The sequence below is a fragment of the Elephantulus edwardii genome, unplaced genomic scaffold (genome assembly GCF_000299155.1).
Source record: "Elephantulus edwardii isolate Elephantulus edwardi_28Jun2011 unplaced genomic scaffold, EleEdw1.0 scaffold00127, whole genome shotgun sequence".
NCBI lineage: Eukaryota > Metazoa > Chordata > Mammalia > Macroscelidea > Macroscelididae > Elephantulus > Elephantulus edwardii.
This window is the reverse complement of record NW_006399877.1, coordinates 7,013,233-7,038,692: the sequence shown is the minus strand read 5'-3', so window position 1 is coordinate 7,038,692 and position 25,460 is coordinate 7,013,233. Positions and strand designations below refer to the sequence as shown.

General features: G+C 51.6%; 1 protein-coding gene across 1 annotated transcript in view; it reads left to right on the top strand.

Annotated features, from left to right (window-relative positions):
* Positions 1–25,460, top strand: part of INPP5D (inositol polyphosphate-5-phosphatase, 145kDa) — a 140,906-nt gene that overhangs the window by 109,301 nt on the left and 6,145 nt on the right. The window contains exons 19-26 of the mRNA XM_006893532.1: positions 479–568; positions 4,421–4,534; positions 5,697–5,779; positions 6,644–6,731; positions 14,834–14,983; positions 15,693–15,789; positions 17,015–17,293; positions 24,656–25,282. Of these exons, the coding sequence (XP_006893594.1) occupies positions 479–568; positions 4,421–4,534; positions 5,697–5,779; positions 6,644–6,731; positions 14,834–14,983; positions 15,693–15,789; positions 17,015–17,293; positions 24,656–25,282 (1,528 nt within the window). The remainder of the gene's footprint in view (positions 1–478; positions 569–4,420; positions 4,535–5,696; positions 5,780–6,643; positions 6,732–14,833; positions 14,984–15,692; positions 15,790–17,014; positions 17,294–24,655; positions 25,283–25,460) is intronic.

The following is a 25,460-nucleotide window of genomic DNA, read 5'->3' as shown; positions in this document are numbered from 1 at the left end:
CTCTCCCAACTCCATGCTCCTTAACCGCGTTGTCTACACTCAACGTCCACACTGCACTCCCACGCTCTCCTCAAGAGACAGTGCTGTCTCTCTAGAGACGCCATTTGTGGTACTTCTGTTCAGGCGCCGTGGGGCTGTGTGAGGTGGGAGAAGTGCTCTGTCTCTCTCGTCGGCCACCTAGCTGACCTCCAGGCTCCTTCCTGCCTTGAGATTTAGGGTCTTCATTAGTCAAATCAAGGAATTAGACTAGAAAATTCTCCCCCATTCATGTGGCCTGATCTACTCATAGGCCTCCAGACACATCTGGTACAGACACAGGCCACCCAGGGCACGCAGGACCGTCTTTGTCTGTGACACAGCCTTTGAGTGGATTAAGCTAAGTTGATGAGGACCACGTGGCCCTGGCACTGCCAGACGTAAGCTTAGTTCTCCCATGGACATGGCCTTCTCAGCTCAGAGATGCCTTCCTCTCCTGCAGGCAGCACCAGCGACATCATGACAAGCGACCACAGCCCCGTCTTCGCCACATTCGAGGCAGGGGTCACCTCCCAGTTTGTCTCCAAGAACGGTGAGTAGTTGGCTGGATTCGTTTCCCTTCTCCACACACAGGTGGCCCCGGCCTTCACTTGTGGGCTCCAGGCATCAGTGTCTGCGTGAGGTGAGGCCTTGTCCTTCCCAGCAAGCTCACCGTCGGTCGGTGGGTCCTTTCACATCCACGCCATGTCACAAGGGCAGTGTGGTGTTGTTGCTAAATGCCATTGAGTCAGCTCATGCCATAGTGACCCTGGAGGCTGGTCATCATGACCCTGTGATAACAGGACAGAACCGGACCCAGCCTGCTCCATCCCCACAGTCCTGCCATGCGTAAGCCCAGCGTTGCAGCACGGTCAGCCCGTCTCTTCGAGGCCTTCCTCCTTCCATGATGTCCATCTCCAGAGATTGGCCGTTCCTGCGAACCTGCTCCAAGGACATGAGGGGAAGCCTTCTAAGGCGTGTTCTCTGCCTTCCGTTTAGAGGCTCTAATTGCTCCCTGACAAACATAGCAGTTTTGTGAGGCTCGATTTTGTACAGTCTGAAAAGTTGAATTAGTTCCCAGGTGGGTGGCATGTACCATTGGAGACAATTTGGAGTGAGAGGTGGGTGAACATCGTAAGGGTCACATTTGTTGTGGTGGTGGTGGTTGTTGTTGTTGTGGGCCGTTGAGTTACCTGCAACTCATAGTGACCCTGTGTACAACAGCTCTGAAGCCTGCTCTGTCCTGAGCCAGTCTCACTGACTCCGACACACTTACCCCAATTGCCCTAGTTACTGTATCAATCCATCTCATCGGGGTCTTCCTCTCCTGCTCTGTCCCTCCACCCTTCCAAGCATGATGTCCTTCTCCAAGGACTGGTTCCTCCTGGCCACATGCCCAAAGTATGTGAGATGGTGTTTCAAAATCTAAGCCTCCAAGGAGAAACTTGGTTTCACCCTGTCCAAATAGCCGTAATTTTCTTGGCAGTTCATGGTATGTTCAGGACTTCTCCAGCACTACAACTTGAAGGCTTCTCGTCTTCTTCTGCCATCCTTAGTCACTGTGCAGCTCTCTGATGCACAGCAAGTAATTGTGAAGACCATGGCCTGGATCAGATGTACCTTAGTCTCTAGACTGACATTGTTGCTTCTCAGTCCTCAGAGAGGTCCCTCACAGCAAATTCTCCCAGTGCAATTCGTCTTTTGATTTCCTGACTGCTAGTGCCAAGAGTATTGATTGTGGAACAGAGCAAGCTGAAATTGTTAACAACCTCAATCTCTTCTTCATCCGTCATGGTGCTGCCAAATGGCCAAGCAGTGAGAATCTGGAAGGAATCGTTGGAGAAATTCAGTATCAGCAGTAAAAACTAGGTCAGATGCTAATTTCAGAACAGACCATCGACTACTCATAGGCAAGTTCAAGTTAAAGCTAAAGAAGGTCAAATCACATCCACAGGAATCAAAATGTCACCTTGAGTCTATCCTCCCTGAATTTAAAAACCAACTCAGAAACAAGTTTGAGACCTTGAACATTAATGAACGAAGACCAGAATATCATCCATGGAGAATACAAAAGGTCATTACAAAGACAGAGGAAGAAGAAAAGACCAAGACAAATGTCAGACTAGATTTTGAATATTGCACTAGAGCGCTGAGAAGCCAAAACAAAGGGAAGAAATCAAGAAGTTAAAGCACTGAACTGAAGATTTCAAAGGGCAGCACAGGAAGACAAAGCAAAGTATTATAATAAAATGTGCAAAGAACTGGAGTCAGAAAATCAAAAGGGCCGAACTCACTCAGCATTTCTTAAGCTGAGAGAACTAAAGAACAAATTTAAGTATCACATTTATTTTCATATATTTTATTTTACATTTATCTCTTCTGTATCAAGAAAAAGACATTCTGGTGGCTTAGTGTGCATTATGCCTTGTGCTACCAACCAAAAGGTCAGTGGTTCAAGTCTACCAGCTGCTCCAAGGGAGACCTGTGGATGGTTTCCTCTCATGACAATTTGGACACCATCTGGAGGGTCACCATGTGTCAGGGCACTCTTGATAGTTGTGGGCGTGGCTGTGGGGGTGAACAACATTTCTTCCATTTACTTTGTCATATATTTTCTTATTTAAATATATTTATTTAAGTTTTAAAAGTACATCTATGTAAAGACATAACAACCACAGGGCTCCTTGGGCTTGAGGATGGTGAGATTTCATCTCTCACACTTTAGACATCTTGTCAGTAGAGGTCACTCCCTGGAAAAGGACATCATGCGTGGAGAAGTGGACGGCCAGTGAGGAAGAGGAAGATCACCGAAGAGGTGACACAGTGGCAGCAGCAGTGGGCTCAGTGCGGAATAGACTGTGTCCTGTCACATGTGAGGTCACGATAAGTCAGAGCCGGAGTACTAGTGCCGAGCAACAGTAAAGACAACGTTGAGTAAATCTCAGTGCCATGTGCGGTCATGAATCACTCCAGTAATTAATACTTAAACTTGAAGTTGCCCTTGTCTCAGCAGGGCCAAGAAACTCCTCTGTAGCGTGTCCATCCCTGGACCTGGCTGAGTATGTTGCTCCCCCCTCTTCCGAACCCCAACTTCTACAGTCAGAGGAAGGCTGGGAGAGGGTCCCAAACACAGGTTGGGAAGATGATCTCCCTCTGTGTCCTTTAACCAGGAGGGACAGAGGTGAGGTGGTGCCATGTCCTCCTGGGACACACTTTTCTTAACTGCAGGGGTTAATGCCAGAGATTCTGCCAGTGTGACCTCCCTTCTCCAGCGTGGACCCACCAGCCTGTCTCCCTCCTGGCTCGGCCCCTGCCTTTCCAGAACCTTCAGAGCCTTTAGACGTAATCATCTCCCCTTATCCTGAGTTCCTGCTACGTTGATGGGGTAGAATGTTCCATCCCATCTCAGACACTGGGTCAGATGTCCTCCTGATGATGCTTAGCTTTTTCTATGGTCATAAAATAAAACTAAAAAATAACTCACGGCCCTGGGGGCGATCGTGCCTCCTAGCAACTCCACAGAACAGGGAGAAGTGCCCATGGCCTTTCCAAGGCTGTGGTCCCAACACTGCTTTGCATTCTGCTGTAAAGGACTTGCTGTTGTTGTGTGCTGTTACATCAGAACCGCCCAGTAGCTGACCCTCCCGTGCGTTTTCAGAGGCATTATCACATGGGAAGAGATTGCCCATCTTTTTCCCACAGAGCAGCGGATTCAAACCGTGTACCTTTACATTGACAGCTCAATTCCTCACCACTAAACGACAAGTGCTCCCTCATAGGTAGTAGGTGCTCTAAAATACTGGACATTGACTGAAACACCTACCTGAGCAGAGGTGTTGAGGATTTAAAAAGAGAAAAGAAGACAGGATGGCTGGAAGGAAACAGTCTCGGTGGCTCAGAATTTATATGGGATGCACTCATTCTAAAGCAGTTTAAGGACACAGCAAAAGCTTTCTCTAAGCTGCTGAAGATTATGGGCAGTTTGGCTGCGTACAATTGCGAGTGGCGATCTGACAGGAGGAATGGGGGGGTCACTGTGGCTGAGGAATGAAGAGTGATCCTCTCTCGTCTCTGACCTGAAAAGATTTAAGATGGGCAACTGAGCCATTATTCAAAATAACCTCTCTCAAGTGGGGAAACTGAGGTTCAGGGCCTTGAATGAGGCCACTACACTCAATGGCAGAGCTCAGACTCTCAACCCTTGAGCTCCCCCTGTTGACGCTGCGCTCCACATTGGCCAGCTCGCAGGCCATCCGAGAGGCACAGGGGATGGATGACCACACAGCTTTACCTCTGAAGCACCTCTTCCCGCCTTGCCGGGGCTCTTGGGAGCCTGGGGGGGAGGCTGGTTTGCAGGGCAACATCTCCAGGCATGTTGTGGAATCACACGTGTCTTCTGTTGTAGATCCAGGGACAGTGGACAGCCAAGGGCAGATCGAGTTTCTCAGATGCTACGCCACATTGAAGACCAAGTCCCAGACCAAATTCTACCTTGAGTTCCACTCTAGCTGCTTGGAGAGTAAGTGGTTGTTGATCTGCCTTGTTTTCCTGCTTTTTTCATACATAGTCCTTTCCCCACATCTCCTCTGTATGAAGGGCTCCAGATCAGTGAGGGTCCCAGATGGATGGCTCAAGGGTTGCTATGAGGGGACAGTTCCACTGTGGCCTGTGATGTGGACGCTCCAGCCCTGGGGGCAGGGATGCTACTGACCTAATGACCCCTTGGCACCATGTAGAAGGCACGTCTCCTTACCTCCCCAGAAATGCGGAATCCACTGGTGAGTTCTCCCAGACCAGGAAAGGACTCAACCCCAGAATTGTGGGGAATATTTCAGAAGGTTCTAGAAGGTCTAGTGACATGTAGTAGGGTCTGAGCAGCTATGGGCAACTATTTACTCTCCCCAACTCCCAACACTCTCTGGCCATCATGGCCATCTTTCTTTGGGGTTCCGGAAGCCCAGAGAACAAGCTGCAGACCAGTATCAACTGTGTTTGGGAAACACCCTTTTGGGTGACATTTTCGATTTTCTGAAGTGGTTTCAAAGCAAGAGAAGATCTGTGTGGCTTCCAGGCCTCCTTGCTGAGATGGCCCTGAGCGGGAGGGGGAGACGCAACTTCATGAAAGGAGCCATTTGGTGAGGGGACAATTGAGAAGCTTCCAGAAGTCAGGAAAGAGGGGGCGCTGCCCACTGCCCCACCTTTCCCTCCCAGACGAAGCCTTGGGTCCTTGCTGGCAGGTGAGCCCACTCCCCAAGTCCCTGAGACCCCAGCCACGAAGCAGGGTCAAAACCATTCCAGAAAGGAAGAGGGCTTTGTGCGGGCGTTTTTCATAAACTCTGCAGACATTTGCATACATTTCTATGGAAACAGCATATTAGGAAGCTGAAATTAGACCTCTAACGGTGCCGCGCTGAGCGGCGTGGGCTGAGTCGCAGCGCCCGCGTCCTCCCGCCGGGAGGTGATGGTTTTGGCGTCGCCAAGTCTGTGGTGAAGAGGAGCTAGAGGGAGGGGGATTGCTCTGGTTTTCCTAAAAATAATGAGAGCGTGTTGTCAGCTGACCAGTCCCCACCAGGCCGGCTCCTAAGTGCCGCTGAGAGGCGGCCACACCACGCACTGGGGAAAGCCGTCGCTGGCCCTGGTTCTAGGTCACTTTTCTGAAGACCAACCTTCTTGCCCCCCAGGCTTTGTCAAGACTCAGGAGGGAGAAAACGAAGAAGGAACCGAAGGAGAGCTGGTGGTCAACTTCAAGGAGACCCTTCCAAAGGTGATTCACGCCTCAGGGTGGGTTGGCACTCTCCAGGCCAACATCCTGTCCAAGGCCCTCACCAGAGCAAGTGGGAAGCCCACAGGCAAAACACTAGGGAGCTGTTAGTGGTGCCAATGGTCAAGGTGATAACCACGAGGTTGGAAGTTCAAGTTCACCCAGAGGGACTTCCTCAGACAGGCTGTGATCCACTTCTGAAAAATCAGTCATTGCAATCCTGTGGAGACCAGTTGACCCTGAGACATACGAGGCTGCCCTGAGGCACAATCAGGCCACACGTCTCCTTAGCCAGGTGTCCTGGAGCCTAACGGAACTTTCCAGAATGCCCATATGGTCCTGGCACCATTCTAAGTGTGACCTACCTCTTAGATAGGCGACCTGGAGTATAGTCTGGTATTGGGGGACAGAGGCGAAAACAAGCCCCTGCCTTGGGGTGGGGGGACTGTGCATGTAGGGTTTCCTCACTCCTATCTCAGCATCCAGACTAGAAAATCCTAGTAATGCTAGTAAAATCCTATAATCCTAGTGTCAGAAATAGTCTCCACATCTGAACTGGTGAGCCCCAGCCACTTGTCCACCCACCTGGTCCCCCATCTGTCCCACACCTGTCCTGCCCCTGTCCACTCACCTGGTCCTCACCTTTCCTGCACCTGTCCACTCACCTAGGCCTCACCTTTCCTGCCCCTGTCCACTCACCTGGTCCTCACCTTTCCTGCACCTGTCCACTCACCTAGGCCTCACCTTTCCTGCACCTGTCCACTCACCTCGGCCTCACCTTTCCTGCACCTGTCTCACACCTGTCCACTCACCTCGTCCTCACCTTTCCTGCACCTGTACACCCTAATCATGCCCTTATCCTTGCAGCTGAAGCCCATCATCTCAGACCCTGAGTACCTGCTGGACCAGCACATCCTGATCAGCATCAAGTCCTCCGACAGTGATGAGTCCTATGGTAAGGGGCCCGGGACAGGTGTGCCAGGTGCAACCCCTGCACTTGAGCAAGTGGCTTTTGATGTGAAGGAGCCAATACCATCGCCTCACCCTCTTCCTACTCCTGCCCCACTCTCTCCTCTCCCAACCAGGAGTGACACTTCCTAACAGGTGCCCCCTTCCATCACACTGATGTCAGGGAGTGTAACCAGGAGCCCCTCACCTCTGTCTCTGGAACCTGCCCTGGGTCAGGTCACTTCCTAACAGGTCTGCCCCCAGCCCCATCCCACTGGATGTCAGGGAGTGTAACCAGGAGCCCCTCACCTCTGGTCTCTGGAGCCTTCCCTGGGGTGGACTCTGTGTGGAGTAATGTGCAGGTGTCACTTCCTTCAAGCCTGACGACAGTCTGAAGAAGCAAGTGCTGTTCTCACAGTTAGCAGGAGAGCACACTGAGGCTCAGCGGTGAAGTGACCTGTCCAAGGTCTGTCCAGAGTAACTGCTGCCTTGGCCATGAGCTCAGATAGCCAGGCTCCAGAATCTATGCCCTCTCCTCCTGCCCAGGGCAACACTGGTGAGAAAGACCAGAGGTCAGCAAAGATCCCTGGTCAGGGCCTGAAGCATGCTGGCCATGTTCTAGATGCCTTCTCCATCGTGAGGGACAAGGACGGAAGATCCGCCTGGGTGCCAGGGTGGTTGAAGGTGCGGTGACAGGAAACAGGAAGTACAGGCCTGATCGATTTCATCTTCCTTTTAAGTGTCTAGTCCTCGTTTCCTCCTCTTGGTTCTCATGCTCACAAACAGTACACTGTGACAACACAAAGGAAAGCACGCCAGCGACAGTCTCGTCACCAGTGTAGCGTCCATTTTAACTTGAGTTCGAATTTCCATCCTCATACATGCCATCAAGATTGGAGGGAGGCTCATCTATAACCTACGTTATGCAGATGGCACAACCTTGCTTGCTGAAGGTGGGGAGGACTTGAAGCATTTGTTGCAGAAGGTCAAGGAATGCAGCCTTTAGTATGGATTGCATCTCAATATCAAGGAAACAAAGATTATTACCCCTGGACCGATAGGCAGTGTCATGATGGATGGAGAGGAGAGTGAAACTGTTAATAACGTCATCTTGCTTGGATCCACAGTTAACACCCTCGATACAAGCAGTCAGGAAATCAGGAAACACATTGCACTGGGAAAATCTGCAGTTAGGAACCTTTCCAAATTACTGAGGAGTAGTGATATCAGTTTGAGGACTAAAGTGCATCTGATTCAGGCCATGGACTTTCTGATTACTAGCTATGCATCTGAGAGCTGGACAGTGAATAAGGATGACAGAAAAAGAATTGACGCTTTTGAGCTGTGGTCTTAGAGAAGAACACTGAAATGCATGGACGGCCAAGAGAACAAACTGATAGGTCTTGGAAAGGGTGCAGCCAGAGTGCTCCTTGGAGGCAAGATTAATGAGGCTTCACCTCACATACTTCAGGCATGTTGCTAGGAGGGGCTGTTCCTTAGAGAGGGGCATGATGTTAGGAAGGGTGGAGGGTTGGTGAAAGAGGAAGACCCTCAACCAGGTGGACTGACACGGTGACTGCTGCAGTGGGCTCTTGTGTGAGGTTGTGAGGAAGTGTGAGGATGGCTCTGGGCAGGACTAGGTTCAGATCTCTTGTTCATAAAGTCACTATGAGTCATGCTTGACTCAATGGCACCTAACAACAACAACATAAATGCAGATAGGCATTTTCAGTTCTAACATCACAGAAAGGGGCTAGTGGTGAAATGGTTACTGAGGGCCGGCAGCCCCAGCTAACCTGGGACTGCTCAAAAGAAAGTCCCAGCAGTCTGCTCCCACATAGATGGTCACTGGTGCTGTTGAGTCAGCTCTGAGCCAAGGTCAACCCAGTGTACAGCAGAACCAGCCCTTGCCCCTTCACAGCCATCGCCCAGCTCAGCCCGTCACTGCAGCCTCTCCATTAATCCAGTTCCTGAAGGGCGTCCTCTTTCTCCCTGACCCCTGCACTCTACTGAGCATGAGGTCCTTCTTCAGGGACCAGTCCCTCCTGATGACATGTCCAAAATGTCTGAATGAGGTTGCGCCGTACGTCTAAGGAACATTCAGGCTACACTTCTTTTTTTTTATCCCCCCAGGTCTGACATATATATTTTCAAGATATACAAAATCTAGTAATCGTTTATATTATAAATCTTAACTTTAAATCAACAAAAATTTTAATTTTTAATTAATTTTAATGAAAGCTTACAGAGACTTAGGGTTTCCATTCATTCATTGTTGCACTTTTCTCCCTACCCAACCCCTCCCTCTCCAATTCTCTCTCGTCTTTGAAAACTAAAAGAAAAAGTCTTTCATTGTTATACACTCCATCCCCCCCAAGTCCATTACACTGTGCAGCCTTCATTTTGGACGATGGATTCATTTAATCTGTGAATGCATCACCTAGAAACCCCTAAGTGACAGTGCTACTCTGTCACTTGGAGGCCCCTATGAATCAAAGTCAATTTAGCACTCCCTTAGAACAAAGCAGCAGAGACTTTCTATTTTTCCTCATCTAAACTAGACCAGAAGTGTTTTCCATCCTCCTCGTGTGGACATGGCCCTCCAGTTTCCCCGTCCTCCTAATTGGCATATTTGGTGGCTGTATCACAGTCCATAGATATCCTGGGACTCTATTTTAAATGTATTTCATCACTGATCACCCCTACGGAGGCTACCATGCCATTGATTTTGTCAATGTCATCAGTAATGCTGGATGCATCTTTCTGTCAACATTTTCTCATTCTTTTTCAGCTACATGCATTTTACTAGTTCTTTCTTTAGAATACATCTCCTTGTACATTGTATCAAACCTTTGTGGCTCTTTTTGTTACATGTCATCAAGTTGAAACCGACTCTTAGCCGATCCTCCAGCAGGTTGTCAGGGGCAGTAAATCACATGAGAGGAGACTGCCTGTCTTCCTCCCACAGAGCTGTTGTTGTAACGTGCTGTCGAGTCACCTGTAACTCCTAGTGACCCTGTGTACAACAGCCCTGAAACCTGCTCTGTCCTGTGCCAACTTTACTGGCTCTGACACACCTACCATCATTACCCCAGTCACTGTATCCCTCCATCTCATCAATGGTCTCCCTCTCTTTCTCTATCCCTTCACCCTTCCTAGTGTGATGTCCCTCTCTAAGGACTGGTCTCTCCTTGCAATATCCCCAAAGTATGTCAGACGAAGCCTCAGAATCCTTGCCTCCAAGGAGCAGCCTGGCTTCATCCTCTCTAGGACAAACCTGTCTGTTCTCCTAGCAGTCCATGGTATATTCAACACTCTTCTCCAGCACCACATCTCAAAGGCATCAATTCTCTATCATCCCTAGTCATTTAGCAAGCAACTGCAAAGACTATGGCCTGGATCACATGCACCTTAGTCTCTAGACTGATGTCATTGCTCTTCAGTACTCTGGAGAGGTCCCTGGCAGCCAACTTTCCCAGTGCAATTTTAGTCTCTTGATTTCCTGGCTGATGGTACCAAGAATGTTGATTATGGAGCCAATTAAACTAAAGCTATTAACAATCTCAATCTCTTCACCATCCGTACTGATCCTGCCAATTGGCCCAGTGGTGAGAATCTTTGTTTTCTCAATATTGAGCTTCAATCCATATTGAAGATTGCAGTCCTTGATCTTCTGCAGCAAGCGCTTCAGGTCCTCCTCAGTCTCAGCAAGCAGGGTTGTGTCGTCTGCATAACGCAGGTTGTTGATGAGTCTTCGTCCATCCCCGGGCCTCTGGGTTGGCAGCACAGCTTTTTTACTCTGTAGGCACCCAAGCTCCCCAAAACCCATCAAACTGATTTCCAGAGAGGTTGCATGGGTTCATCTCACGATCGCATGTGTCCAGATCCCCCCACGTCTTTGCTAGCACTGAGAATTAGCTTTCTGGGTTTTTAAAATATATTCTTTTTAAGAGCATTTTGGGCTTGCAGGAAACTTGCCCAGCATATCTAGAGCTCCGTATCCCCCCTCTTCCCCCACACGGGTCCTCATCTCACGAGTGTCCTTTTGGTGCTGTCACTGGGCTGGCTTCCACCTGGGGCAACTTGGTGTGCAGGTACCAGGGCATGTTCCTGGCCCCGCACCGCCTTCCTGCTCAGTGGAATGGCTGAGTCCGTCATCGAGGGCATTTCCTCTGTCCGTCCTCGGAGGCTTTCCCTCATCCCCGCTGACCCTCGACCTTATCAGTCATGATGTTCCTCTCCTGCAGCTGGTCTTTCCTGATGATGTGTCCCCAACTAATCCAGGGGCGTTCACAGGCTTTGAAATGCAGGAGAGGTGGCTCACCTTTCTCCCCCGGAGCAGCCAATGGACTCGGGCTGCCAGAGAGGTCCCACCTTTGGGTGAGCAGTGCACCTCCCTACCCACCAGGCCACTGGAGCACCCTCCAAAGTAAGAGGGTCAAAATCGCACAGCCCGCTTCTGATATTCAAATTTGCACAGTCCGTCTTTGGCCTTGAGCTTGGAGGAGGCCTCGATGCAACTTCTTTCAGTCGTCCTGCATCTGAGTCAATCCCACACCAATCCCCTCCGCCAAGCTGCCAAGTTCAACCCCGGTGAGATCAAGGTCGTGTACCTGAAGTGTGGGGGGAAGTTGGTGTAACGTCCACTCTGGCCCCCAAGATCGGCCTTCTGGGTCTGTCTCCAAAAAGGTGATGACATTGCCAAGACCTCAAGGGTGATCAGAAGGGACAGAGAATTCCTGTGAAGCTGACCATTTGGAACAGACAGGCCCAGATGGAGGTGGTACCTTCTGCCTCTGCCCTGATCATCAGAGCCCTGAACAAACCACCCAGACAGAAAGAAGCAGAAAAATAGAAAACATAGCAGGAAGACCATTTTTGATGAGATGATTGGCATTGCCCAGCACATGCAGCACCAACTGTTAGCCAGAGAACTCCCTTTAGCATTGAAAGAGCTCCTGAGAGCTGCCCCGTCTGTAGGCTGCAGTGTTGATGGCCGTGACCCTCCTGACATCACAGGACACAGCAGTGGCACTGTGGAAAGCCCAGCTAGCTGAGAACTACAGGTGTAAGCATTTCAGGAAAGGACCATTTGTTAACAAAAAAATAAAAAGGTACAGTCCTCACTTGTAAGACTTTCTGGTTCTCTTTCTTCTAAGACTGACTTCTTCTTGCTGTTGTAATCTTCCTTCTGGTAGTTCACTGTTTTGCCGTCAAAGATAACTCACTACTCGGCGTTTACTCAGCGTTCGGATGTGTCGGTGCTGCTTCTGTCCTTTTTCACTGTCCACGCCCGTAAGGCAACTGGAGAAACCACATGCACCTTCCTCATCAGTGTGGCTCCATCCCCAAGGTGGCTTCCAAGTGGCTTTCCAATCCGCCAGATGCCCCACTGGAGAAGGAGGGGCAACCTCCTCCTGTGCCAATCAGATCTGACTCGACGGTACACGACAAGGAAGGAGGTGGCGGAAGAGGTCTTCTCCAGCACATTTCCTCGATGCAACGTGTTGTTTGGCCTCTTGACCGCTCTTTCTGTGGAGCCCTGGTGGTGTGATGAGTTACACGATGAACTGCTGATTGAACGGTCACCAGTTCAAGCCTGCCAGCAACCACTCTGCAGGAGATGAACAACGCAGCTGCTGCCTGACAGCCTCGGAGCCCCCGTGAAGCAGTGCTGCTGTCCACAGTGTCGTGATGACTCGGGATGACTCCACGCCAGGGGAGGAGGCTTCCCGGGGATGACGGTCGATCCACGCGGAGTGAATGTCTTACCCTTCATATAACTGCCGCGGGCGGTACGCGATTTCATCTCCTGATCACTGCTTCTGTGGCACGATTGTGGATCCAAGTCAGACGAAACCCTGGGCAGCGTCTGTCTTTTCTCCGTTTATCGGGAGGTGGCTTATTGGTCCAGCGGTGAGGATTTGTTTTAGGCTGCAGTGTAAGCCACGCTGCAGCCTGTGTTCTGTGATCTTCTTCATCAGGGCCGCAAGGCCTCTTCACGTTCAGCAAGCAAGGTTGTGTGGTTTGCGGAGCACAGGTTGTTAACGAGTCTTCCTCTGATCCTGATGCCATGTTCTTCCTCATCTGGCTGCTTTCCTAAAGAATGCCTTCAACCCAACAACTCGTCGAGTCAGAACCGTCTCATTGCTGCCTCTCCAGTGGGTTTGCAGAGGATCGATTTACAGATTCGGAGAACCCACGGGAAGGTCAGCTACAGATCACTTCCACCTCGACGACAATCACCGAGTGAGTAAACTGTACAGGAGGAGATTGCCTGTCTCTCCCACAGAGCAGCCCCTGGATTCGATCTGCCTGCCTTTGGGTTGGCAATGCGACTCCTTACCCACTAGGTCACCAGAAGCCCCGAAGGAGCGTCCTAGTACATTTTGGATGGTTACAGGGCTAGACGGATCCCATTACTGAAATTGACCAGTTACATGTCTTATTATGTGAAATGTTTGTCTCAGTCATTCACTCGATTTTTCTGTCGGAGATTTGACTTTGAAGGATTCATGGTTGAGTTACAATCACACCACCATTGGCTGCAAAGCGGCTGCAGTTACCGCTTCCTGTCAGGATCCTGTCAGTTCCCACTCTCTCCTCTGTGCAGAAGTGTTCAACGTCTCAGTTGTCAACACTGTCAGTCTTCCTTTGTCATTTCTCGGAGCACTTCACCTGGGAAGCTTACCACTCGTCCTCACCAGCAATCTGATTAGTATTTAATCCTGGTTTTCTGCTAGATTTCATGGAGTTCATTTTTATGTAAGGCTTGCAATGTTCCCCCAGATCGCTGTGAGTTGTTCTGGAAGGTTTCTTACATACTCCTTGCCCTGACCATCGTTTTGATGAAATATCTTGGGCTCTCAGAGCTGGATCTGCAGGTGAAGCACACGCAGTTTTCCTGGGAAGTGAGAGAATCTTGACTTGACTCAGGGTTCACTGAGAAATAGTAAAGTATACAGAACAGAGAGAGAGAGATGGACTTTATGACATTATAGGGCCTGCAAATCCTGCCTCCACGGGGCAGGTCATGGGAAGGGTGCAGGGTGAAGCGTTCTGGGTCCCAACGAAAGAAAGTCAGCTCCCCATATCCGTGGGTTCTGCTTCCTCAGGTTAAAGCAACTTCTGGTCAAAACTATGCAGGAAAAGAAACCAAACATGCAATCAGGCGGTCACAATACTCCCTCGAAGGGAAAGAGAGAGTGTGAAGTGCTATTTAAATAGCATTTGCTCTGCACGAAGGAGTTTAGGTGCACAGTTCAAATCCATCAGGTGCTCTGCGGGAGAAGGATGGGCAGTCTCTTCCCACGTGATTTACTGCCTCTGAAAACCCACTGGAGGGTCAGCTATGGGCAGATTCAAACTCAACAGCATGCACCATAGGAGCTTTGGTGGCAAAGTTCATTACGTGTTTTCCTACTAACTGAAAGGTCAATAGTTTGAATCCACCAGCTGCTCTCTGAGAGAAGGATGAGCAGTCTTTTCCCCTAAAGGTTGACTGCATTGGAGGAGCCCGGGGGAGTCCACCTCAGGTTGGTGACTTTAGGTTTTGCTCTGCATTAGGTTCTGTCTGTAACCTCACCATGATTTGACGTGTTCAGGAGGGTGTGTGTAGGTTATATGCAAATATCATGCTGTTTGATACAAGGGACTCAAGCATCCCTGCATTTTAATATCCAGGAGAGGTCTACTAGATACGGAGGGATCACGATTTCTATTTATAGTCTGAAGGCAGAACCTGCCATAAGGGGCTCATTTTCCAATCTACTGGCTTATGATGTCACACCGGATGAGATTACTGAGGTAGTCTGTTGTACCCAAGGACAGGTGATGTCATCTCATGGAACTGTTGTAAGAGAGCTGTGACAATGGACTCAGACATACCAGTGACCGTGAAAATGGCATTGAACCAAGCATTATCTATCGCTCTCAGATACGGAAGACTGCTGTGTTATACATAAGCCAACAATTCAATGGCAACTGACCACAGCAATACATGACAGCAACTAGCATGGGGGTGGAGCAGACACTGGAACCACAATCCAGCCAAGATGACCTGTAAAATTAGCTGTGATGCTGTTGTCCCCTTTCCCCAACCCTCACCAGGTGAGGGCTGCGTTGCCCTGCGGCTGGAGGCCACGGAGACCCAATGCCCCATCTACACACCTCTCACCCACCATGGAGAGATGACCGGGCACTTCCGGGGTGAGATCAAGCTGCAGACGTCCCAAGGCAAGAAGAGAGAGAAGCTCTATGGTAAGACGGCCCTCCTCAGGTCCCCCCACCCCAGTGGCACAGGGAGGTGGTTGTCTTCCTGTAGCCGACGGGTGTGGTCTCGGGGTAGAACGCAACCTTGGAAAGGCTCTTGGAGGCAATCAGGCCCAACTCTCACCTGATTCAAGACGTCCCCAGAAAGACCCCCAGCAGTCACAGCTGCTCTCCCTGAGCCCACTGAGCGTCTATCTTAAGGACCTGAAGATGGAATTTTCCAGCTCCCTCCCTCACACCATTACCAATCCGGCAGGCTGTGTTACTTCCTGTTAGAGAATAAGATGCCAGTTACCACCTAATACTGAACAGCCCATCACAGGCTGCTGGGACAGGAGGCTGCAGCCCCCAGCTCCAGGGGGATCTTGTGAGCTAGTGGCAGGCATAATTCATCAATCACAGAACTCTCCTGAGCCCAGATGAGGCCCCTGACCCTGACCCAGAACCTCAGGCAGCCACTGTTCATTGGCCAGTTTCAGCAAATGGGAACTCTGGTGATGCAATGGTTAAATCACCGAGCTGATAACTGAAAGGTCGGTGGTTCAAACCCACCAGCGGCACTGTGGCTGTCTGCTTTCACTAGGAGTTGGAATCCCCTCAGCAGTGGGTTTGGATTACTGGGGGGCTGGGCGGCAGAGTCTGCCTAAGAGCTCAGGGTTAGGCCCTCCAATCGTCTTGTCTTACCCTTTCCTTCCAGACTTTGTGAAGACGGAAAGGGATGAAGCGAGCGGGCCCAAGTGTCTGAAGAGCCTCACGAGCCACGACCCCACAAGGCTGCTGGAGCCCACCGCCAGGTAGAGCAGCGGACGTGGTGACCCGCTCCTCCCACTTCCTCCCTGTGCTTCCCATTTCCACTCATCCTTCTGTCCATCCCTTCCTGCTGTCTGAGCGTTACCCCAGGAAAAGCTGCCATGCTGGACCTGGATGGTTGGTTGTGCTAGGCAAGTGTTTCCCCCTGGTGTTCTCCATCACTGTGTGAGCCTGTCTGTTAGTTGGTTCGGGAGCTCTGGTGGCTGAGTGGTAAGAAGCTGCTCTGCAATCCTGAAGGCACAAGGTTCTAATCCACCAGCTGCTCCATGGGAGAAGGCTGGGCAGTCTCCTCCTATGCAATTAACAGCCTCTGAAAACCTGCTGGAGGGTCAGCAACAGGTCAGTCTGACTCAACAGCACACAATGACACCTGTTTGGCTGGAAGTTGAGGTGCCCAAGAGCTGTCAGTTAGGGTTCCCCCGTCTCCATCAGACCAGTAAGCCTGGTGTTTCTGTGATGTTGAGTTTTGCTCTATATTTTCCCTCCACTCCTCTTCCCAGTGTCGTCTTTTAAAAAAATTATTTTATTTTATTATTTTGTGTGTGTGTTCCGTCAAATCAGATCTGACTGGTACAGGAGGAGATTGCCCCTCCTTCTCCAGCAGAGCATCTGGTGGATCTGAACCGCACACCTCTGGGATTGCAGTGCAGCTTCTTGCCACGAGGTCACCAGAGCTCCCCCACAGTGCCTCTGAGCTTCCTTTTTCCACCTCCAATTAAACCTTTCCCTTCAACTCACCACTCCCCGTGAGCCCACTCCTCACCACCGCCCACCATCCCCTCTCCATCCCTTCTCCCCTCTCCATCTTCCCTCACCTGGGGACTCTTTCCAATACCACCACTGACACCCTCATTTTAAAACAGAGGACCTGTTACACCAGCCACCCAGCTCCTTAGTGTCCAGTGTCCCACCTCCCAGCCCGTACCCTGTGTCTGGTCTGTCTCATGTGTCTGTCTGTCCTCTTGGCATATGGGCCCCATGAGGACAGAGGCCCTGGTTGCTGTGTTCACGGCCGTTTCCTCCAGCCTGGCCCTGGCGAGCCCCTCAGGAGTGATTTCATTGTATGAATGAACACATGCAGCCCACCAACAAGTGGAAGGGTTTAGGGGCAGCTTAGGGAGCCCGGGGAACATCAGAGGACCTCATCCTCATCCCTGACCCCAGGGAGGGACGGGTCCTTGGTGTGACTTTGTCCTGTCCCCCATACAGGGTCCCTCCGTGCAGTGGTGCCAGCATCACCGAGATCATAAACCCCAACTACATGGGCATGGCGCCCTTCGGGTCAATGTCCCTGCATGGGAAGCAGGCCTTGTCCCCTGACAAGCAGCCCACAGCCTGGAGCTACGATCCACTGCCCAAGGACACCCCCCTCGGGCCCGGGAGAGGGGACAGTCCTCCAACACCACCCTCCCAACCGCCTGTTTCACCCAAGAAGTTTGCACCCTCGCCAGCCAGCCGGGGGCCCTGCCCCAGGACGCAGGAGCCAAGGTAAGTCTTCACCCCAACAGGGACGCCCTTTCTGTGTCCAGGGTCCAGCGGGTCCTCACTGCCTGGGAAGCACGTGCTCCACAGAACAGCAGCTGGCTGAGGCCGGGATGTGTCCATTCGGCCATGGACTGTCTTCAGAGTCCAGAGCTGTTAGTGTTGTTGTGAGCTGTTGTCACTGGCCCCAACTGCTGGGGTCCCCTGAGTTATGGAATGCAGTGCTGCCCTGTCCATGCCACCACCATGACCAGCTGTTCCACGTGATCCAAAGGGTTTTCACGGGCTGATCCTCAGAAGGAGATGGCCAGGTCTTTCTTCCTACTCTCTCTCGGCCTAGGCAATCCCGTTAAACATGCCTGGTGTCACAGCAGCATGTCGACTCCACTGACAGACAGGTGGCCCTGTGCATGCGGTACTCACGCATGGAGAACGGGCACTCAGCCAGAACTGGGCTTCCGCCGCCGGCCTCACTGACCGGTCGCACTCAGGAAATGTTTGTGACTCTGCAATTCCTGACTTATTATGTGTGCAGAGTTTGTGGCTGTTGTTAGGTGCCATTAAGTCAACTATGACTCCCTCCTAGCAACGCTGTGAACACCAGATCCAAAGCCTACCCTGCCCACACCGCCCTCACCCTACCCGACTCGCTCAAACCCATTGTTACCACTCTGGTTGAAGGTCTCCCTCCCTTTCACTGACCCCCCCACACGCCACCTTTCCAAGTGTGATGTCCGGCCTGACAACATGCCTCAAGTTTGTGACCTGAAGTTTCATCATCTTTGCCTCTAAGGCTGTACTTTCTCCAGGACACACTTGTGTCACATGTATGCTTCATGAATGTGGCATGTATGTGACCTGAAATCTCATCATCCTTGCCTCCAAGACTATACTTTCTCCAAAACATACTTGTTCTTTTGGCAGACCATAGGCTATTCTGTGCTCTTCTCCAACTGTAAAGGGTTTTAAATGCAGTAGAAAATAAGGGGCTCTCTGCTGGTGCAGTGTGTAGGGGGCGGCCCTGCTCACGCCGGCGGTACCTCTCTGGGCAGCTCCGTAGGGGAAAGATGGGCAATCTTCTTCCACACAAGAGCCTCTCACAGGCTTCTGCAGAGGCAGCTACGAGTAGGTTCTAACTCAGCAGTAATGGTGGCTGACGGCTGATAGGAAATGTTAAAGACCAGGCCAAGAAGAAAGAGTCCTGCTGGTGCCACAGGAAAGCACCCGACTGCTAACTGAAAGATCAGCAGTTCAAACCCACCTTGGCAGGAAAAGGCTGAAGCCCTCTGGCCTCATGAAGATGTCTGGACGTGGAAGCCTTCAGGTCCAGTTCTGCAGTGTCCTGCAGGGTCCCAGTGTGTCAGAATTGACTAGATGGCACTTGCTTTGGCTTTGGTGTTGGGGTGTTGTGTTGTTTTTTTTTAATTAATTGTAATGAAAGTTTACAGAGGCTTTGGATTTCCATTCATTCATTATTGCACTTTTCTCCCTGCCAACCTCCTCTGAAATTCACTCTTCTCTTTGAAAAGTAAAAGAAAAATTCTTTCATTGTTATACAATCCCTCTCACTAAGTCTATCCACTATGCCGCCTTTGTTCTGGACTCCTGTCATGATAATAATACCTAATCGCATACCCCTTTTAAACAGTTCTTGCTCTCATTTGTTTCAATGCAGTATGCATAATTTATCCCATCTTTCTCAGTCTCCTCCCAACCCAGTGTCTGTCCTGTTTTACAATAGTGACACCATGCGGTATTTGACCTTTTGTGACTGAGATATTTCACTCAGCATAATGTCCTCCAGGCTCACCCATTTTGAATAATATTGCATCAGTTCCTTGTTTTCAATGCAGCATAGTATTCCATTGTGTGAATATACCTCAGCTTCTCTATCCATTTGTTTGTTGATGGGCACTTGAGTTGTTTCCAACTCTTTGCTGTTGTGAACAAAGCCACAATGAACATGGGTGTACATGGCTTTGGTTTTGCCCTCCTGATCTTTTGCCCTTTCTGGGGAGCCCAGCTCTCTAGGAGCCCATCACAAGCATCACCCTGTCCATGGAAGACTGTGGGACTGAAGGAGAAGTTACCACGGGGAAGTCCCACCTCACCTTTGCCTGATGCCTGTTCCCATACACAACTTCTTCATTAGAAAGAACAGTTAGAAAAAGAAGGAGCTGGGATTGGACTGCAGCAGGGAGGTCAGGCACTGGACCAACCAAAGGCGGGTGATGGCCATGAGCTCTGGGAAGACAGGAGACGGGGAAATCTGGGAGGAAAGAAGACCCCAAAGTCCGCCTAGGCATCGAGCCAGTGATGGTCTCCCAAATCCTGAAGCCACGGCTGCTTCCCATGCTCCACCTGGACAGTAAAGTGGCTCGAGTGTCCAGGACACAGGCACGGATGGTGAACACAAATGAACCCCAATGAGCGGTGATTTCAGCTGGGCCAGATGGTCCTGCTCTTGTCTTCCCTCGGGATAGTCCGTATGGCCTCCTTCCAGTGACGAGATATTTATAATGACCACCCTTTCTTTCTTCTTTTCTCCCCGAGGCATTAGATTTCTCCATGGGCCTGTGTCAAGAGCCTGGGAGGGGGCCTTGTGAGTGACCCCATTCTTCCTCGCCCCCCCCCTTCCGGCTTCTCCTGGAGTGACCTACCTGAATTCCCCCAGAGTGAGGGGCCGTTTATGGCTTTGGTCCACAAATTCTCCAACGTGTGGAAATAGGACAGGAGGGAAGGGAGGAGGGGGAGGAGAGAAAGGAGGAGGAAGCAGGGGAAGAGAGAAGAGGGAGCACTGACGAGAAGGGAGGAGGTTGGAGGGAGAATGGAAAGGGGGATGGGGAGAAGAAGACGCAGTGTGCAGGCTCGCCCCGAGCCCAGCTCCACCAGCAAACCTGCTGTTTACAGCGTTCCAATTGTTTTCTGGATTTAAAGGACTTTCTTTTTTTTTTTTTTTTTATTTAAAGGACTTTCATTCCCTATGAAATCTGGGGGAAGGAAAAACATTGCCATTTCCTGCTCTGAGAAAATGAGGGCAAGGCTGTGTACATCTGTTTCCAAAGCTGCCAGAATGAAACCCCACAGAGCCGATGGCTTTGCACAACAAAAAGTCCGTCTGTGGCTCTGGCAGCAAGAAGTGTGGATTTGGGGTGTCAGCGGGGCCATGCTCTCTCCAGGCTCTAGGGGACCACCCTTTTGTTGTCTGTGGGCTTCTGGTGGCCCCGGGTGGTCCCCTGGCTCCGGTGCGGCGTGGCCGGCTTTCTTGTGCATGTTTCTGGCCCGCTGCCTCCTCCACAGGCATTGACAGCAACCAGCTCTCTTGCACAGCAGATTCTGATAGCACGTCGGCCGCCAGCTTTAAGTCGGGCTCTGCTGCCTTGTCCTGCGGCAGTCAAAACCCAAGCCACAAAATATCTGGTTGCTATGCAACAGTGCTCTGCCCTTGTTGCCACTGGCCCGGACTGAGCAGTCTTGAACTACTTCAAGGCCCTGTTTTACAAGGATGCCGTTCAGAAGGGTGAGGACCCACCCTACTACAGTGTGATCTCGTGTTGACTCAGCTGATGAACTCTTCAAAGACCCTTCTTCCAAACCAAGTCACACTCCCAGGGCCCCAGGGTTCGGACTTCCACAGAGCTTCCAAAGCACACAGTTCGGTCCACAACACTGGATATCGAGGTGTCTGTTCAGCTAGGGTGGTTCTTTGGTGATCCCAGGAAATGCGCTCTCAACAGCCACAAAGCACAAAGGGCTTACTTATTTGTTAGGTGGAACATTTTTAAGTTCCCTGAGTAAATAGATCTTTGTGTGAACAAATCAAGCACAGCGTGTCCTGGCTGGAGAGTGTGTCCACTTCTCCAGAGCTGACAGCTTTAGAGAGGGAGGGAACACCTACTGGACGGTCCCTGGGCTGGGGGTCTCCAAGTTCACTTGCCACCAAAGCATGGCCAGAGGCCGGAACTGGCAGCCATCATGCGTGCCTGCAGCCCTGACCGCACCCCACACTCCTGCTCCCCCTGAGCGAAGGCTGGGGGACAGGGGGTGTTTCCAGCACCGACTGTGCCCCCCAGCCCTTGCCCCTGACTCAACTAGGGTGACTGATGATCCCGGTGTACCCAAGAAGCTTCCACGTCCCTGAGAACCCCCAGATCGCAGGCAAATTGAGATGATTAGTCACCCCAGTCTGAAATCACAGATTAGAAGCAGAACTCTTCTCACATCGTGCGAGAAGAGAGACAGGCCTCCTGAGGATGTTAAACAGCTGTTTTAACTCTGTCCCTGGGATATCAGTTCACTTCTTCAACAACCCAGCCTCCGAAGGGGCTGTGTTTCTCATTATCTTTGGTCAGGTTCCTGTTTGTTCTCTAAACCAGAGGGGAGCTTCTACAGGGAACACTGCTGGATAGGGCAGCTCCACCCCAGCGGGGGGCTCAGGGGCCACCCCTCCTTACTCCTCATCACCACTGACGGGGCGGGGGCGGATGGTGGACGTCCTCATGCATCTCATTTTCTATCCTCCTCACTTCTTCATCCAAAAGCCTGAGGCCGTGGCCGTGTTTGCCGTCATACATCCTCTTTCCTGGACTAACTCGTGTAAAGGCCTGGGAGGGTCCACTCAGGAATGCAGAAAGGGGCCTCGGCCTTCTTTAAGGCCTAGTTATGCAGTTGCTTCCAGATCTTTCCAAAAAGTAACAGGGATTATAGATGGAAAATTGATGCTTTTTGAGCTGTGGTGCTGGAGAAGAGTATTGACTGCTAGGAGAACAAACAGGTTCATCCTGGAGAGGGTGAAACCAGGCTGCTCCTTGGAGACAAGGATTCTGAAGCTTCATCTGAGATACTTTGGACATGTTGCAAGGGGGGAGCAGTCCTTGGAGAGGGACGTCATGCTTGGGAGGATGGAAGGACAGCACAGGAGAGGAAGACCTTCAATGAGATGGATTGATTCAGAGACTGGGGTAACGGGGATAGATGTGTTAGAGACATTAAGATTGGCACAGGATAGAGCAGGGTGTAGGGCTGTTGTACATAGGGTTGCTATGAGTTGCAAGCGACTTGATGGCACAAAACACAACACGTACAGTCAAGGCCATCGGACACATCCCAAGGTGAGCCTAGTCCGAGAGTCCACATCATCTCTGCACCCTGGTGCTGTGTGTGTGATAGCTCCTGCCCCCTCCCCAGCCCATGCCTGCTCCTCTGTCAGTGATTGGCCGCTCACAGCTTTGGAATAACATCTCAGCGAACCCCAAACAGAGCGGCATCAGTTGGTACCAAAGTCCCCATGTTTTCTTCACCACAGTTTCCTGTTGTCAAAAAACAGGATCTGGAACAATCACCCAGTGGGGCGGATTAAATGGATTCCCATTCCTCCATCTCCAAATTTGCTCAGCTGAAAGTTACCTCAAATAAACTCCCTGCCTTTGAGTCGGCTCCCGCTCACAGGGACCACAGAGAACAGAGACAAGCAATGTCAGGGGTCTCCAAGGCTGCCCCCTTTGCAGAAGCGAACGGCCTCATCTCCCAAGGAGCATCCAGGGGGCTTGAACCAACCAGTCAGCAGCCACGCTCTTCACCACGGCATCACCAGGGCTCCGTTAACTTAAGTATCCAGACTCACTCGTTGTTGTCAGATTGGAACCCACTCACAGCCGACCCTCCTCCAGGATTCCCAAGGCTGTAAACTGCACAGGAGGAGAGTGCCCATCTTTCTCCTGATGAGCTGAACCAGCAGAGAAGCCCCACCCCTGCATTAGCAGTGCAGCCCCCTGCACACCATGCCATCAGAGCTCAGGTACCAGCATGACGAATCAAAGAGCCAAGGGGCACAGGGACGAAAAGGCAGGTGTGGGTCTGCCTCTGCTGGGCCCCCGCGTGGGCTTCTGTCTCTGCCCATCAGTAGATCGCTCCCCACCACCACCACCCGCTCCTAATCTTCGCACCCTCCCACCCAGCCCCTGAAAGTTGCACTCCTCCACATTCTATCTCGGTCCCTTGGTGATTGTAACTTGTTCTTCCTATTGTCGAGTTAGGACGTGAGGACCATACACTCCAAGCTGCCCAGGGGGTTGGCGTCTTGTGGTTGGAAGAACATATGTTCATCTGGGACACTGGTCCCTGAGATAGGACATCTCATCTGTTGTCCCGGCTGCACCCTGGGGCATGGGACTGTGTCTTCTATGCTGACGTTGTCTGGTCACCAGCCATCAGTGTTCAGCCATCCAGTCTCCTAAGTTCAGACCCTCAGGGGCAGAGTTGGGTCTTCTGGACTTGTTCTCGTATTCTTCAGCTGTAACCTGAGTTTGCACATAAGCATTTGCTAGCGTCTTTGCAGTTTTCTTTTCCCACAACCATCACAATTTGCCATTTCCGAGACATTTTCATCACCTTGAACAGGAATTATGTACCCAGTAAGCACTCCCAGCCCCATTTGCCCTGATTTCCTGCCTGTCTCTCTGTACTCACCTGTTCAAGGCACTTCTTGTAAATGGAATCACACAGCACTGGTCTTCTGTGTGTTCCTTAGCTCGCCCTGCGTCTTGTTTCAAGGTCCACTGCTTGTGGCCTGCACCGGGGCTTCATGCTCTTTGTGGCTGAGCTTTATTCCATGGCCTGACCGCCCCACTTCTCTATCCATTTATCCACTAATGGGCTTTGGCATTTTCTTTTTAACCCGTTGGCTGTTGTGACTAATGCTGCTATGGAGATTCATATCAAAATACCTGCTGCCTGCCTCTAGGTGTTTTGAGGCCAGGAGGTGCCAGGCCACATGGTAGATCTAGAGTTAATATCTGAGGAACTGGCAGTCGTCTCCACAGCAGCTGCGCCTTTTACATTCCCACTGGGCAGAGCCGAGGGTGGTGATTTTTCCACATCCCTGCCCACACTTGTGATTTTCCACTTGGGGGCTGTTGGGTTTTTCTAACAGCCATCCTGGTGAGTGTGAGGCGGGATCCTGCTGTGGTTTGATTTCATTTCTTGGACACGGAACATAAACCTTCTTCCAAGTCTCTCAGAGGAGCCCTAGTGTACTGTGGTTAAAGCGCTTGACTGCTTACTGAAGGGTCAGCGGTTCCAACCCACCAGCCACTCTGTTGAGAGTAAGATGGGGCCACGGGAAGATGACACCTTGGAAGCCCTGGGGGCAGTTCTCTGTGCCGCAGGGGTGTCATGAGGGGGATGTCTTGATAGCGGGGAGGCTGGGCCTCTCCTCCCACTAAGCCTTCAGAGGGCCTTTGCTCGCTCATGCTCTGGTGTAAGTGGTTTTTAAGGAAGAAAGGTCAGAGATTACCTCAGAGGACTGGACAGGCGCCCAGCACCTTCTCTTCCTCACTGTCCTGTCTCTGTCCTGTCCTCATGGCCTAGGTCCAGCGACTTGGGGAAGGCCACTGCCGAGCCCACACTGCAAGACGACTTGCCAGAGATGTTCGAGAATCCTCTGTATGGCTCCATGAGCGCATTCCCGAAGCTGCTTCCTCGGAAGGAGCAGGAGTCCCCCAAGATGCTGAGGAAGGAGCCTCCGCCTTGCCCAGACCCCGCAGTCCCCTCACCCACCATCCTGCTCACCAAAGCCCAGGAGCCGGAGGCCTCCAAGGGGACTAGCAAGCCGGGGCCTGCGCCCTTCCTCAGCCCCACGCCCAGGCTGCGCTCCTTCACCTGCTCGTCCTCGGCCTCCGAGGGCAGGGCGCCCGAGAAGACCCCGGGCAAGCCCAAGGCCCCCGCAGGCGCCCAGGCGCCCGTGCCCGCCAAGCGGCCGGTGAAGCCGTCGCGGTCCGAGCTGAGCCAGCCGCCCACGCCCGTGTGCCCACCTGCACCCGCGCCCGCGCAGCACCGGCCACCCCTGCCCATCAAGAGCCCTGCTGTGCTGCACCTGCAGCACTCCAAGGGCCGTGACTACCGCGACAACACGGAGCTCCCGCACCACGGCAAGCACCGGCCCGAGGAGGGGTCCCTGGGCAGAACCGCCATGCAGGTGCGCGCGCGCACGGGATCGTGTGTATGCACACGTGTGTATGCATGTGCGGGTGCACGAGTGTGTGCGTGTATGCATGTGTGTGTGCGTGCAACTGTGGATGTGTGTGGATGCATGAGTGTTCGTGTATGCATGTGTGTGTGCATGCAACTTTGGATGTGTGGATGCATGAGTGTTCGTGTATGCATGTGTGTGTGC